The 16,141-nt window shown below is 43.0% G+C and overlaps 1 protein-coding gene across 1 annotated transcript; it reads right to left on the bottom strand.

Annotated features, from left to right (window-relative positions):
• Positions 1-1,170: 1,170 nt before the first annotated feature.
• Positions 1,171-15,330, bottom strand: akna (AT-hook transcription factor). Its single transcript, XM_030767962.1, has 21 exons — positions 15,117-15,330; positions 14,630-14,767; positions 13,660-14,332; positions 12,745-13,045; positions 12,442-12,516; positions 9,740-9,896; positions 8,309-8,433; positions 8,059-8,118; positions 7,823-7,941; positions 7,526-7,691; positions 6,522-6,715; positions 6,171-6,338; positions 5,528-5,774; positions 5,179-5,282; positions 4,536-4,678; positions 4,134-4,290; positions 3,213-3,383; positions 2,899-3,032; positions 2,597-2,728; positions 1,745-1,811; positions 1,171-1,429 (listed from the first exon to the last, which is right to left on the bottom strand). Exons 1-21 carry the CDS (start codon positions 15,328-15,330, stop codon positions 1,171-1,173), a joined length of 3,804 nt encoding a protein of 1,267 aa, XP_030623822.1.
• Positions 15,331-16,141: the final 811 nt, after the last annotated feature.

Below are 16,141 nucleotides of genomic sequence, written 5' to 3'. Positions count from 1 at the left end.
GAAGATGACACATTGCAAATGCAAACACAAGAACATTGATGGTATGATTAAAACATATAGTTGTCTGAAAATGCTGTCAGATAGGCACACTACAGTTCCCTCTAAAACTACACACCCATGAAGTACACCGTGCATCTTATGGCTGTACGACCAACCCTCTTAAGAAACGCCGTGCTGCTACAATTAATTGGGTCCCATTAAGTCATATACGTATTAAAATAAAACATGAGCTAAAAAACAAACACTGAAATATCTACTTACAAAATTCACACATACTGTTTTAAACTCAATCCAAAAATAAATTACCAAAACCTAAAATATTTCATCAACAAATGCAGTGCAATATTTTCCCACTCATTTACTTATTGTAAAAGTATTGTATAAAGTATTGCCATTTAAAAAGACTAAAAATGCCATTAACGGAATTCAAAATAACTGACATCAGATCAAAGATAAAATACATTAAATATATTCTTGTTTCTTATTATTGATTATTGAAGTCAGTCCGTGGGGTACGGAATTTTACAGACATAAACCCTGACATGGCTTTAGTGCACATCATGCTTTACCCTAAACACTTACACAGAAATGAATCCAATGCTACAATGTGAAATTTCCCCAAAGGCCACCCTACATTTGAGACATCTTTCAGGATAAGAAATTACAAGTAGCAGCAGACCTTACAATTTTACAACATACTATCCTTATAAAATAAAGTAATGAAAAATGGTATCTCACACAATTTTTTTAAGCCAACAGTAGTGCAGATATCAAAGTTGAACGTTTTATATCCTCTGGTTTTTGAGTGGAGTCAATCAAACTAATCTTAACTTACCTAACCTGACTAAAATCTTGTCTTAATAGCCTGACATGCTTTCCAATGGTTTAAATGAAACATCACATTTGCAAGTAGAAGTTAGTGATTAATCCACAGATTGAAATTAGTGCTGAAAAACTCTTCTCCTCACATATGTATTTACCATGTGTTAGCTTACATGGCTGAGTACACACGACAAATATACAGACAAACAGACAGACGTTGAAAAATGAACAAACAATATCCATTGGAAGACTGAGTGGTTAAAAGGACATGTGATGTATAATGTAACGTGATATGTGATGCCGTGCAGCTGTCCACTGACTGCTGTGTGTGTTCAGGTGTCTGTACTATCAGTAGGTACAGGACTGGGTGAGCAGGTTCTGCTGGTGCAGACCAGAGGCCAGGGATCGGGCCATGCGATGAGAGGACTCCCTCATGCTGCTGGCCGCAGCTATGGCTCGCTGCAGCGAGCTGTTCAGAGAACGTCGGTCCACAGAAAGAGAGCGCCAACGCCCGTGATGACCTCTGGCTGCTGAGGCCCTGTCCTCGTTAAAGGAGAGGTAGAGCGGTTGTGAGTAGGAAGAAGTCGCCACAGGGCTGGAGAAACACCTGCGGGCGAGAGGAAATCCATACAAGAGGAAATTTCTGTTGATTTCAGCATAACACAGAAAAATGGAATGCGATGCAGCGTCAGCACATGGCCTGAAAAAAAAAAAAGCAGCTATTGGCAAAGTGTGCAATTTCAATATTCACTGCTGTTGACTTCAAGTGGAGGTTTATCTGTAAAAGTGTCATTCAAAGGGATTCATTGGATTCTCGACCCACACCGCTTTCATTACTGCTGGCTGGAGAAGAGGAGGCTTTCTTAAGATATTAAGCTAATGGGCACTTTATCACTGTATCTCTCTGACAACAGCTACTCACAGAACTGGAGAATAAAGTGGCACACACTGGAGCACAGGCACGCCGTCCAGTCCTGGAGGGGGCGCAGCTGCCAAATGTGCACCCCTTGTTTCTTGGTGCGGGGAAGTCACTGGGCGATTTTTTCTGGGAGTGGAGTTTTTACTTGCTAAAATTGCAACAAATAAGATGTAAGCGTACGTTTGACTGTAAAATACAGATTCAGCGGAAAAGAATCAGAAAGATATGAATTGTATATTAAGCAATGGGAGATGGCTTTAATGATGAATAATGACTGTTGAATTTAAGAATTAGCACGCCTCATTCTACAACTCAGCTGAGCACAAACACCTTGTCTAGTCTGCGCTTTTCAATTTAATGAGAGCTGGACCAAGAACAACAGACTTATCCTACATGATAATGACATAGTTGTGATGAGGTCACTGACCTGTCTCTGTGGCTGTAGATCTAGTAGGCTCTGCTGACCCACACACAGGACAGTGATGGGAACGCGTGAAAACGGGATGGGATGTACTCTCACTCCTTGACGGTCCTTCGGTCATCAAGAAGGAGGAAGACAGAATGAGAAGTGGAGAACTACAGAACAAAGCTACTGCATTAACCTTTTCCACACAGAGGAGGAGGACACTCACGCGCAGAGGTTGCGTTACGCTCAGACACGCAACGCGGGCATGACTTTTCTGTCCTCTGGCTCTCTTCAGTTTCATCACTTCCTTCAGACCAGTCAGGCCTTTGGGCTGTAAGAAAATACAGCAGTGCGCATTTCGATGCAGAGCTTAGCTTTGCTTATGCTATAGATATACACAGTAACTCACTGACTAATCCACATCTTGAAATGTTAAACCAGTCTCTTACATGCAGGGACACTTCTCTGTCTCCCAGGATCGCCCCTCGTTTTCCTTCGTCCTCGTGTTGTCGTAAAGGACACTGGAATACCTCTTGAGGTCTGTGGTTTGCATTCAGACTGGTCATGCTCAGAATCTGTTGCTGTGGATTAAATAAGAAAAACAAGACTGAAAACTCACTAGGCCTTTACATTACATATTGGATAAATAGAAAAATACTGCCGTCAGACAATGGGCTTCTCGCTCACACTGTGAGATGTTTGATGTAATTTATGAGTAATGTTGATGTAAAACATTCATGAGTCCACTCACTGATGTGTACTTGAGGGGGTAGTCGAGGGACTGAGGCTGATCTTCTTCTAGGACTTGGCCTAGGGGTACTCTCGCTCCTCTGATTCTCCTCTCTGCTCATTTCTCTCCTACCGTACCTCTCCTTCTCTCCAGTGCTGGAGAAGAGAAGAAACATCCGCATTCAGGTCATCCTAGGCATCCACTGCACACTTTAATGTCATCAAAAGACAATTTAGATGATTTTCCACCTTCCTTATCAGAACTAATCAGCACAAATCAGTCTTAAAAATGATTTTCTGTGTTTGAAAATCAGAGAATGAGTCAGTGTGAGTTACCGTAGCGGAGACCGAAGAGGTGTGGAACTCTGAGGCTGTTTGTGAAGTCGAGATACTACTGGCAAAGTAGACGGTGTTTCAATGGGGCCTGGTAAGCTGGTGTGTCTTAGAGTTCTTTCTAAGCACTCCCTCAGTCTGTTCACTTCCTGCTGCAGAGACTGGAGGGCCTCACTGCCACACAGACAGAAAGTATACAAAAAGCCCACTACAGATACAGCTCCATAGCAACAATATAATCATTCTACATGCATGTGAAACTGGATTCCTGCTTCATAGTGCTCATCATCACATTTAATATAATAGTGTCATTAGTACGTTCACAAAGCATACAGTGCTTCTGTAAAGACACAACCAAAGCATGCAATATCACACAGTGCAGGGGTAAATATTGAGTACCTCCCCTTTTAGTTCCTCTAGATTATCAACTTTCAGGTCTGTAATGAGATAAAAACAACAATAAGAAAGAAAAAAAATTCTAATTTGATAATGTCCTCCTTCCTTCCAAAATGACTCAGATATAAACTGCAGTGTTTCTGCTGAGGCGACAGTTCCTAGGACATCTGCTGATGAAGAGCAAGCTGTTGTGTCTAAACGTGCAGCATCTACACATTCAACAGCATTTCTAAACAGCATTCAGTAAACAGCCTGTATACCTGAGCTGTTGTGTCTGGATACAATTAAAGAAGACCAAAACAAGCCCTTTAAACAATTTTGAGATGGACTGAAAATAATCTAATTATCAAAATAAGAATTGACTTCTCTAAGAAATTCCCTTTCACAAAGGAAGTATTTATTGCTACCCAGAAGTCTTTTTCCAATATTTTATTGCACTGAGACCCATATAGCCATTGCACTTTACTAGAGTCATAAATCTTTGCCTGTTTGTGCTGCCATCGCTATGGCAGCCAAGAAGAGACTCACTGGTGATTTGTCAGCTGGCCAGAACTTTGGGCTTTGAGGTGGTCACCATGGTGATAGGGTGCAGTGGGGGAGGAGTTTCCCTGATACTGGAGATTCTGATTGGCCAACTGTGTGTACCGGTCACTTTGTGGATCTTCTACCTCTGATAAAGAGTGTTCTGAAGGGAGAGACAGAAATAAATAAACAACAGTAAGCAGTTTTATTTGTTTCTACATTAATGAAATTATCTCTTCCATTTAGCCCCAGACAAGATCTTCTCGCTAAGACAACAAGGCTCCCAAACACAAGCAGTTAAAGAGGAGAGATTTATAACATGAGTAGAAAATAGTTAATGGAAAACGGAAGAAAGATATGGCATATTCCATATTGTGTTGGGTATGGTCTGTTGGTGTAAGCACTCACCATGTTCACTCTCCTGCTCCATCTCACTGATCATACCGCTAGGCCATGGCTGCAGGGTTTCACTGGCCCAGCGCTGAGGGGAAACAGTGGCAGAGGGACTGGGTGGAGGCTTTCCTTCTCCTTTCTCTGTCTTTCTTACTGATCTGAAGCGTCCTCCAGGGGCGCTCAGAGAGACTCCAGAATGTTCCGCTGAGGACTGTGGGTATGTGTGGGGGGCAGGGAGGTGTTTGTCTGACTGAGGGCTTTTTTGGGGATTTTTTCGCTCCTCTAGGAGAGATGGCCTGGAGACCCAGGAGGAGACAGAAAAACGAACTGAAGTAAGGATAAGAATGCCGCAGTGATTTTACTGCCTTACAGCACAGTTCTGAATGAGTAAAGTTGAAATTAGTGAGTCAAACTGTCACAGCCTTTTTTAAAGACGGCTTTTAAAGGGTTTTCTAAACCAGAGTAGTTGCAAGCAAAACTAAATGAAGGAAAGAGCGATGCCATGATGAGAGGAGCTAATGAACCTTGATGATGGAGCCACTAAAATGTTTAGTGTCGTTGCAAATCAGTAGAATCTCTGTGTTTTGATATAGTAGTGGCTTCCTTTCTTCTCCTCTGATGGACTCTGACAACCTCACTATAATCAGGAATAGCTCACCTCTGTCCTGCCCTCTGCCGGAGCGGACTGCGTGTTGCTGGAGTCAGACGACTGCTCTCTGAGCCCACAAAGCCACTGTCCGTCTCTGGAGAGATAACCCCGTCCTATCATATCAGAAGGACAGTACTCATAAGGAAAAGGTCTCAGGATATGACAAGGTTATCATCCTAGGGATGCAATATTTTCAATCAATAAATGATGGCTGAGCATATTCTTTTCAAAACCAATTGAATGCAATTCACGGTCCACTTAAATGCAGTATATAATGACATGCATGCACTGAATGGGAGGCTCATCACTAAATTGCGTACATCCTTTTGACCCAGTCTATTACACCATCAACACTAACCATTGGGGCTGTTCCCACAGTTTTAGCTTGAGCTTTGCAGGGTCTCTTATCACTGACTGTACTTTCTCCCAGGCTGGTTAGACTGCTGCTGTGGGACTTCCTGATCCCTGCTGCTTTGCTCTGACTGCTCCGTTTCCCTGGTAACACAGATGGCTGGGGGAGGGCTTCTGGGAGAGTTTCCATAGAGTTACACACCTGTGGCCTGACAGATGGACTTGAGGGAGAGGCCTGGTTCAGTATTGGCTGCCTGCAAACAGCAGAGAGAGAGAGAGGGAGAGAGAGAGGGGGAGAGACAGCAACATAGAGAGAGAGAAGACAGGTGTTGACACCTGTTGATGAAATGAATATGCATGGGCCCTCTGATTTGAACTTGATTTGCCTTTGGGAACTGTTTCATAACAGCCTGAGCCCACAGCTGCTATTTTACCTTCCAAAAAAGAGCAAATAAAGAAAAAAGAAACAGGTAAAAGGAACATCATTTTATCAAACACATATTTTTCTAAAATCCATTTTGCACTCCCCCAGTCCACTATCCCTCAACCCCTAGAAAATCAAAATCATTAATGCATCATCACACTGTGAAGCTCAATGTGACCTTGACCAACGTAAATGGGTACAAAACAGGAGAGAGGCTTAGACTTACTGCTGACCAGGGTTTCCTGAGCTTTCTTCACTCTCAGTCGTCAAGTGCAGCCCCTGAACTGTCCAGTCATTCCTGGGAAGTGGAGATCCATCCAATTCCGACGAGTCATGGATCCTCTCACTCTGATCCACATCCAGAAACTTAGGCAGCTCCTTAAAACTCTCATAGCTGGGTAGAGGGGAAGTGTCAACAAAAAAGTAATGGAATACAAGTCCTTGCACTGGGTTCTGCATGTGGTATTCTGACTGACATGAACTGCGCTAGACATGTACATTAGATCGATAGAACAATTTAATCAAGGTTTAATAGGTGATTTGAGATGTGTTGTCAGGCTTAACAGGAGGGCCTTACTGGTCTAGCAGGTTGCTGTAGTCCCTCTCCACACGCTGATGTTTGAGGTGCAGTGAACGGGGGAGCAGAGACGGCAATGCCTCCTCTTCCTCATCCCTCTGCCCATCTCCACTGCTCTCACCGCTGACAGAGCTCACCTCAAGCTGCACGCCGATGCCAACCCCTGGCTCTGCACACACTGCAGGCAATGGACTCTGACAGAATGACATAGAGAAAGTGAGTGAAAGAGAGGGAGAGAAAGATCACAAAGACATAAACAGTCACCCTTAGGGGTTACAACATTTTCAGGGAATTTTGGTATGTCAGTCTCAGGGCCGAAGCTCAGTTTGCACCTGGGTTTTATGAATGGTCTTTTTTTTTATGAAGAGTTGTGAATGCTGGCAATAAACAATGAAACTTTTAACCATAATTGGCCTGACACCCCATAAAAAATGACTTCACGCTGGAAAGACAGATCAGAAAATGTGTGATACTAATTTAATTAACTGTTAAATCTAGGTTTAGTTAAATTACTCTCACAATTAAACCCATACATTGTTTATGTTGCACTTCTTATCTATTGTGTGGCACTGAATAATTCTCAGGAGACTTAACTGTCAAAATGAAAATGCACTGTAGCTTACTACATGCATAGCATGTTCTAAAATTTACAAGCTGAGCTGATTTTCAGCAACTGTGATATACACAGATCAATTAATAATAACCCCTATGTTGCTGTCTTTGACACTATGTGTCTGCGCTTCATCATGTGTCAGAGTAATTTAAACCACACCTAAAAATGAGGTTTTACTCATTGTAATATTTCACTATGTGAAACAGATCTATCCTCTTTCAAACATCACTACACTGCCACCTGGTGTTAAAATTAAAAACGAGCACCTCTTTCTCTCCCTCTCTCTCATTCAATTATTCATGACACACTCTGTCCCAGATGAATGTTATATTAAGTACTTCAAACTAGAAATCTGAGTGGTGAGTACAGTCAGATTTTTATATTAGAGTACCTCTGGGAGGGTGTCGGTATCCTTCAGGGGCGAGGAGAGAGGGACAGGGTGAGGAGCTGGGGTTGGTGGGGGCTCTGGGGTGGGCCGACTCTGCTCCAACTGCTCCACCCACTCCTTCAGCTCCTCTAATCGCATCCCTGAGCGAAAAATCTGACCTTCTAGTTCCCTGTAAGACAAATCCACATTAAATATGCACACGCAATGACTCCCTTCAGCCCTCTAAAATACATTCCAGAACACGTTTTAACATGATCATCTTGTTTTGGGAAACAGAGCGTGGGTTCCAGGGTGCCACACCTGTCTGGGTCAAACAGATCTGGACTGGCTCCGTGCCGTTGCAGGAGCCTGTGTTCTTCCCGTGCCATCAGGTAGCCTCGCTCCAGAGAGTCCTGCCCCTGAGCCAGACGGGAGAGACCCTGCAGAGGAACGTATGACATGGTCAAAATAACACATCTGTGACTCCAGAAATCGCCAGGCAACTACCTTAGTGTGCACCTACACCATATTCATCAACAGTTGAGCATGATTAATACCTTTATCTGCTCAAAGGGTTTGAGTTTTCCTTTCTTCAGGAGAACCTCAAAAGCATCAACCTGAAAAGGAGCATTCGGTAGGTCAAGACTGTCACGCCATGGTGTACATCATCATAGACCCCACGATTCCAACTGAAAGTTGGTGCCTGAGGTGTATTAACTTAAGATAACCAATTCCATTTGTGGCATTTGGGACAAAATACATTCTTAAAGCACTGCCAATTGATTTGTGATAAATATGACCCGTTACCTGCAGAAGAAATCTCTCTGCCTGCTTATAAAGTAACTCAGTCAGTCGCTCTCTGCCTCCAGCATCCTTTGGCCTGGATGAGACGGGATCCACAGAAGCTGGGCATGTGGGATCCCCACTCTTATCTAACGTGTGAGAAAAAAAATGACACTGTGTCAAGTGCAGGATGTGAAAAAATATGGGTAAAATCGGTAAAATCAAAACAGTCTTATACCATATGGCCAAAAGTATGTGGAGACGCCTCTCAATTAGTGAGTTCAGGTGTTTCAGACACACCAGTTGTTAACAGGGGCATAAAATCAAGCACATGGCCATGCAATCTCCATAGACAAACCTTGGACGTAGAATAGGTCATACTGGAGAGCTCAGTGACTTTAAACATGCCACTGTCATAGGATGCCATCTATGCCACAAGTCAGTTTCCGAAATTTCTGCCCTGCTAGATCTGCCCCGGTCACTGTAAGTGCTATTCTTATCAGGTGGAAGCATCTAGGAGCAACAGCAGTTCAGTCAAGAAGCAGCAGACCACGCAAACTTACAGAGCGGGGTCGGCGAGTGCTGAAGCGCGTAGCACATAAAAACCGCCCATCCTGTTGAATCACTCACCACAGGGTTTCAAACTGTCTCTGGCTGCAACATCAGCACAAGAACTGTGTGTCAGGAACCTCATGAATTTGGGTTTCCACGGCCGAGCAGCTGCACACAAGCCCAACGTGCACAATGCCAAGGGACGGCTGCAGTGGTGCAAAGCGGTGGAAACGTGTTCTCTGGAGTGATGAATCACGCTTCGCTATCTGGCAGTCTGAGGGACGAATCTGGGTTTGGCGGATGCCAGGAGAGTGCTACTTACCGGAATGCACAGTGCCCACTGTAAAGTTTAGTGGAGGAGGGATAATGATTTGGGGCTGTTTTTCAGGGTTTGGGCTCGGTCTCTTAGTTCATGAATGCTACAGTATACAAAGATGTTTTAGACAACTGTATGCTTCCAGCTTTGTGGCAACAGTTTGGGGGGGGGGGCTTTCCTGTTCTAGCATGACTGTGCCCCTGTGTACAAAGCAATGTCCATAAAGACATGGTTTGACAAGTTTGGTGTGAAGGAACTCCAGTGGCCTGCACAGAGCCCCACTGAACACCTTTGGGATGAATTAGAACGCCGACTGTGAGCCAGGCCTTCTCGTTCAACTTCAGCTCTTTTGGCTGAATGGGCACAGATTCCCACAGACACACTCCAAAATCTTGTGGAAAGCCTTCCCAGAAGAGTGGAGGCTGTTTTAGCTGCAAAGGAGGAGGGAGGCACTCCATATTAATGCTCATGGTTTTGGAATGGGATGTCCACTAAGCTCTTATAGGTGTGATGGTCCGGTGCCCACATACCTTTGGCTGTATAGTGTAAGTTAAGTGAAAGGGACAGTGGAATGAGGCCGTAGATACCTTGGTTAGGTGTTTGTTGCGTTAAATGAGAGGTGCCTGTGCTGAGCTCTGCCCTTTGAGCCTGGGGAAAGTTTAAGATCATGACCTTTGATCCCTCCTGGACCACACCTGATACAGCAGAGGGACATGGTTTTGGAGGATCTGAATACAATCCCACCTATGTAGATAAAAACACACATAGAAATAGTTAATGAATTGTTCAAGTTTTACACGATACACTGACAAAAATGTTCAGCTCATGAAAAATCACTAATAGGGGGACGGACTCGTTAATGTGTTTGCTATGCACCAATAAAAGCCTGTTCTATTGGTTTTGTATGCCGTAAACGACTTCAGCGTGTACCACAACAAATCTGGCATGCTGATGAAATGTTCCATTTGTTTGACTCCAACACACACAACTTCTGAAAGTGATCATCAAAGGCAGCCAAAGGGCCAGATGGTTCCAAGCATGGGGAACTGCAATAAGATTATCACTCACTAATTTATATATCTAAAACACTGAGGAGGAAAAAAACCAAGCAACTAATACTGTTAAAATAGCCTGTGAGAACACCAAGCCCCCTCTAAATGTTCAGATTACACATCACCACTAAAGAATACTATAAACGATTAGAATCAAAATCAAATCATACACCAATACAAAAATATTTAAATTTAGGCTATTCGTTTACAGATGCTCTTAAAATGTGGGTTTAAAAAAAAAATTAAACATTAAAACATTAAAGCATTTGGGGTAATTTAAAAAAAAATAAAATCATTTACATAAAATAATGTGAGGGTGATGCATGTTTTCTGAGTTAGCAAATTTCTTCTAGGTTTCTATGGGCAGTGTAGGCTACATATGTCAACCAAATAAAGTGAAGATGTAAATGAATGGTTATCAGATGTGGATAGGAAGTTCTCGGTCATTGTTTGGGCAGGCCAAGCCTTGATGAAGATTAGTTAAACAGTCCAGTAACCACGGCAGCAGCAGTGTATACACTGCTGTGGAGAAAGTCGAGCAGTGCTCTGCCCAGTTCCCCTGTGTTTTACTGGTCACACTCCCTCTCTGTTATTTACTGCATCCCTCACAGACCACCTCACAACACAAGACCGAGGAAACAAACACAAAATGGCTCATAAAATAAAGGGCGTATTACACTGTCAGCTGGACTGGGTGATAACAGAGAGCCAAGTATGTAACATTGTGCCTCACTCTCTCTCTCTCCCACACACACACACACACACACACACACACAAACACGCAGAGCACAGAACTGTGACATTGTGATGAGCATTGTTATTAAACTGAGGGTTAGAAGGTGACTGTCTCCATCTGATAAGACATATGGACAGTAAATCAGCTCGACATTCACCCTTATATGACCTCTTAGCCTGCCTCAGTGAAATACTGTCACACTCAGTCTCATTAGCATATAAACCATATCTACTAACACATAAAAACCAAAGGCTTCAAACATTAACAAGGTCCAACACACACCGTCTACTTTTATGTGTCTGCTTCCCAAGTATGCACATTTTCTTATAAGAAGTTCTTTTTTTTGCGCAGAAAAGCCCTCTACAGATCCTCTGTGGTGTCTGATAGTGGATTAGAGGTGAATGACACTAACTCCCTAGCTCACTGTATTCTCTTGGGTCTAAGAGCAGGGACAGATGGTCAGGGTGTAAGGGTGGTATAGAGGGATAAGCTGATTTTAATTAGCATAAGAACCGTGGCAGGTGGGGATGAGAGAATGGTAGAGCCGAAAGTCTGCATTTTTACTCCACAAGCACAACAGTTAAGTGCTACATCTCTAATATATCTCAATGATGACATAAAGCCACAGTGAAAGAAACTGAGGTGTTTGTAACATAGATTGCAACCAATAAGAAACCGGTCTGTGAATATGACAGTGGTACTATAAAGAAATTGGTGATGTCATATTCTATGTCATTACTGTTACACACACAGACACACATTATGACATTGAAAATGAGGCAAAATTACTGTGTTTTACTGAGTATGTTTAGGGTCATGTGACTTCATTCAGACTCTGTGGTTAGTTGATTGCTAATGCTCACAATTTGCTTCAGTTCTTTGAGTATCTACACTTTCAGTCTGAGGTTGTCAGCCACATCTAATTACAGGCAACAGACAACAATTACAAGACATAATATATGCGTACAGATGACACACTGCCACAAACACAAAAGTTGAACAGACTGTATTTGTCTTTGACATCTTTAAACACACAAGGATGCTTTCACATTGTGTTTATTTCAGCACATATAAACATCTTTAGAAACCTCTCATTTCAGGCAGAGCAGAATGCCAGCTAAAATGCCACAGACTGAAACAAACCCATGCTTGCTCACTGATTTGATTTCACTTGATTGAATATTGTGGTAGCACCAAAACTCAGTCTATAATCATGAGTGTTAGAGAAGAGCTGCCCTTTACATCTGCTCTGTGTTCATTCATCCTGTCACACATTCACATGCAGAGCAGAGACACCTAAAAATAACCCCCACACACATCAAACAACTGGGAGGAGTGGGATCAGTGAGACAGCACTCTCTCTCCACGACAGGTCTCAATACACATGTCTGAGATGAAAGGGAACTGCATTTAACCTCAAATGACATAAAATACTTCACTTGTAAAAATGTAAAAAAAAAAAAAAGTAAAAAAAATGTAAAAAAAAAAAATGCAAAATAACCTTGGCCTCTAGGCGCAGGCGGTCAATGGTATTCTCAGCTTCTGCATATTTGGTGAGCAATCTCCTGTAGTCTTCCTATGAGGGGGAGAGAGAGAGAGAGAGAGGGAGAGAGAGAGAGAGAGAGAGAGAGAGAGAGAGAGAGAGTGTCTGTGAGTGAAATGTTTTGATGTGAACAACTTAGAATATTATATCCAAAGGATATTAAAACGAGGTAAATACACATGACAGCCTGACTGAAAATGTTTGGCAATATATTTCATTCTACACTGAGGTTTAATGAGCATAGGTTTTCCCTTTCAGTACCTGGAGCTGTTGTACCAGTGCGCTGGCATGCTGTGGGCAGCGGAACTCCTGTGGCACTGTGCTGCTGACAGACCTGTGGCTGTCATTTAGAGTGGAGTGCTCTGTGGGCCTGTCCGAGCTGCTCTGCAGAACCTCCCTCACTATATCCGCAGGTGATTTAAAAACTACAGGAGCTTCTGCAATCATGCCTCTACTGCAAGCACTCTTCTTGCTTTTAGGGGGTTTGTAGCCATTTTTAGGAAAGCGAACTCTGGGCTCAACTTTGGAGAAATCTGGTAAGGGGTAATTCAACTGTCCCTTCCTGAAAATACAGCAAAATAAAAGACACTGTATTAACCCACACACTGTAAACTGAGTTTCAAAAAATATATCATGAAAAAGGTGATGACTAATCATAAATATAAAATTGTGACATAAAACCATGTAATGTCATTCAAAGTTACTCAACTTAACACAGTATTGCTATGTTAAGTATGTTATGATTTTAGAGTCCTACAACCAAATGTCATAAATAACACATTCATGTGTAACATTCTTACCTTTATAAAAAAAAAAATGAATGAGTAAGCTTTATAAATTTCAACTGGGCCCTTTTCTTTTCACCAGTATGCAGTAGCACCTGCGGCTGTAACTCACCTGACATCGCTCTGCTCTGTGCATATCAGTGAAGAGGACCTATGGCTCCTGTGCTTCCTATGATGTGATGAACTGTGTGATTTGGACTCAGGGGATGAATGCCAGGGTTTGGTATTGAGACGTGCTGAGGTAGATGTCTGTGGATCTTCCTGAGCGTGCTGGTTTACTTCCTCAGGAGGGAGACTGTTTGAATGTCTGACAGTATGGTGAGGCCTCCCTATTTTTCTCTTTGATTCATCTCTACTTCCCTCCCCTTGTCTTTCTCTCAGTGCATCTGACCTACTGTTTGGCCCTTTATGCCCGAGACTTTTGCATACAAATAAGGGAGTGCTTTTCTGCATTGACTCCTCCCCCTCAAACTCAATAGTCCAGTGGCGTCTGGGGGTGTGGCTGTGTTGGCTGCTGCGTGATTCTGGTAGGCTCTCGGTGAAAGCTGGCTCTGGAAGTGTCTCAGCTTCAATGCCAGGGTTATCATCCAGCTCCTCTGTGGAGAGGTGAGAGGGAAGGCGATTGATGGAGGGAGCAGTGGAGAGGTGAAGTGAACGAGGCGAGCAAGGAGACCGAGGGGTGACACTTCTCTCCAACCCGACTGAATCACGGACACTACCCTGTGTATGCATCTGCCTCATCTCTGAGGTCAAAAGGTCAGTCACAGGCCCCCCTCCCACTCCATCATGTTTGAGATCATACTGCTCCAACCAGTCACGTCCAGTCGATGCTTGAGTGATAGGAATTGACCTGTTGGTCTGTCCCTGAGGTTCTCCAAACTCCTCCCCTTCCTCCAACTCATCCTCAGTCATGTCTAAGAGTCCGTCCCTCTCTGGAACTGACATCACATGCTGTCTATTTATCTTCTCACTCCCCTCAGCTTCACCATGATACGACCCCTTTCCATTCTCATCCTCACTCCAGTTCTCCATGTTAAGAGTAGCATTGCCATCCAGCTCAAGATCTAGGCAGAAATGGAAAGGAAGAGAGAGAGAGGAAGCATGTAGGCTGTTCATCAGTTTGTAGGGTATGCTGACCAAAGCTTGACGTTACCATAGAGTTCCATAATGTTAGTTTTACTACTTACTTCAACAATTATAGAACTTTTTTCTTGATATCAAGAAATATTTCAAATACACCATCAAGAGTTATTGCATGAAAATATGCATACGGGCCTGAGGGAAAAAAAAAAAAACTGAAGAGGCTATGCTGTCAAGTGTCTGTGGCTGTTATGTTGAGCTGTGTAGGAGGCTAAGCTTACTGTGGGAAGGAGGATTGCAGTCTTCTTCAGTAGGTTCAGACACAGGCTCTGAGTCCAGCAGCTCACTCAGGTTGTAACTCAGCTCTTCCAGGGCAGAAGGGGGGTTCTCTTCAGGCTCTGGAGTTCCAGCATCTATGGCTACAGCAATTATTCAGATTTATTGATCATAATAACATCGATGTACTCACTGATTGCAGTTAGAATATTAAATCAGCCTTAATTTCAAAATGGTAGAGGCAATTCTTCAATCTTTCAAACTGGAAAATAATCATATTTTTTTGTTCAAAATTTCTAATAAGTACACTAGTTTTGTAACTTATGCATCGCAAACAGTGACACTGTACTTCAATGAAATTATCAGTTTTTACAGACACAAAGTGGGTCTTTGGAGGATCCATGTGACAAACCAAGAGGAAGCAATACCCCTGTAAAATACTGAACTTCCAAAGTAATCCAAGAGCGGTCTTACGTTCATTCCAGAGCAGACTATACTCTTCATCAGGGGCCTCCTCCTCTTCCTCCAAGCGCCAAGTCTCTCCAAGGCCAATAATACCGTTTTCATCCATCTGGCTCTGGAAGTCTTCCTCCCTGCCTTCATCCAAGCTCCCCGGTGAATCCGCCCGACTGGTGGGAGAGGTGTAGTCTGGGGCAGGGGTCCAAATCAGAACCCCTGCTCTGGTACTCCCTCCTCTCTTCTCCATTCTCTCTCCTTTTTTTTTTTTTTTTTTTGCTTTTTCAGATCTGTGAGATCTTCCTCGATCCCACCATCCTTGCCCACGGGACTGAGCCGTCAGGATGTTGGACGGCTGTTTAACGGTTATGTTTATGTCCAGTGAGGTGTATCCCTGGCCATGAAACAGACCCTGAAATTATATCAGATGACATTGTGAGTGAGAAAGTACGCATGAATGTAACGTAAAAATAACTGCCATGAAAATTAAAAAAAATCTGCTGTCCTGTAATTAAAAGAAATTGATCAGTAAAAAACCTCACAGCAGAAATATTACTCATTGTGTTTGAGGTGGGACGCAATTAAAAATTCATGTAAATCTACACAGATATTATCATACCTGCATGTAATTACTAATGTAATTACTGCAATCGTTCAACTGGTACAGAGCCCTGTACTAATGAACTGTGATTAAAGACTACAAACAGTAACAAGCTGTTTTGTGTCTGTACACACAGCTGCTCCAAAATGTTAACACTGATCCTCCAAATAAATCACTACATAACTACTGCTGCCATAGCAAACATTTCATCATCATAAACGCTGATATATATCGAGGAATTTGACAGAAATGATTGAAGATGTCGTCTTGAATTACTGTGATACTTTTGTAGTGCTGGCAATAATCGATGGAAATGACTGATTACTGAATAATGACTGAAACATGTTTTTTAGCTTTATGTAGGCTATACTCTACAGCAGGGGTTTTCAACCCGTGAGGCCTCCACCCCGGGGGGAGGGGGGGAAGCACCTGTCAAGGGGGGCACAAGATTGGGAGATTT

The sequence above is a fragment of the Chanos chanos genome, chromosome 3, assembly GCF_902362185.1.
Source record: "Chanos chanos chromosome 3, fChaCha1.1, whole genome shotgun sequence".
Classification (NCBI taxonomy): domain Eukaryota; kingdom Metazoa; phylum Chordata; class Actinopteri; order Gonorynchiformes; family Chanidae; genus Chanos; species Chanos chanos.
This window is presented reverse-complemented; position numbering and strand designations above follow the sequence as displayed.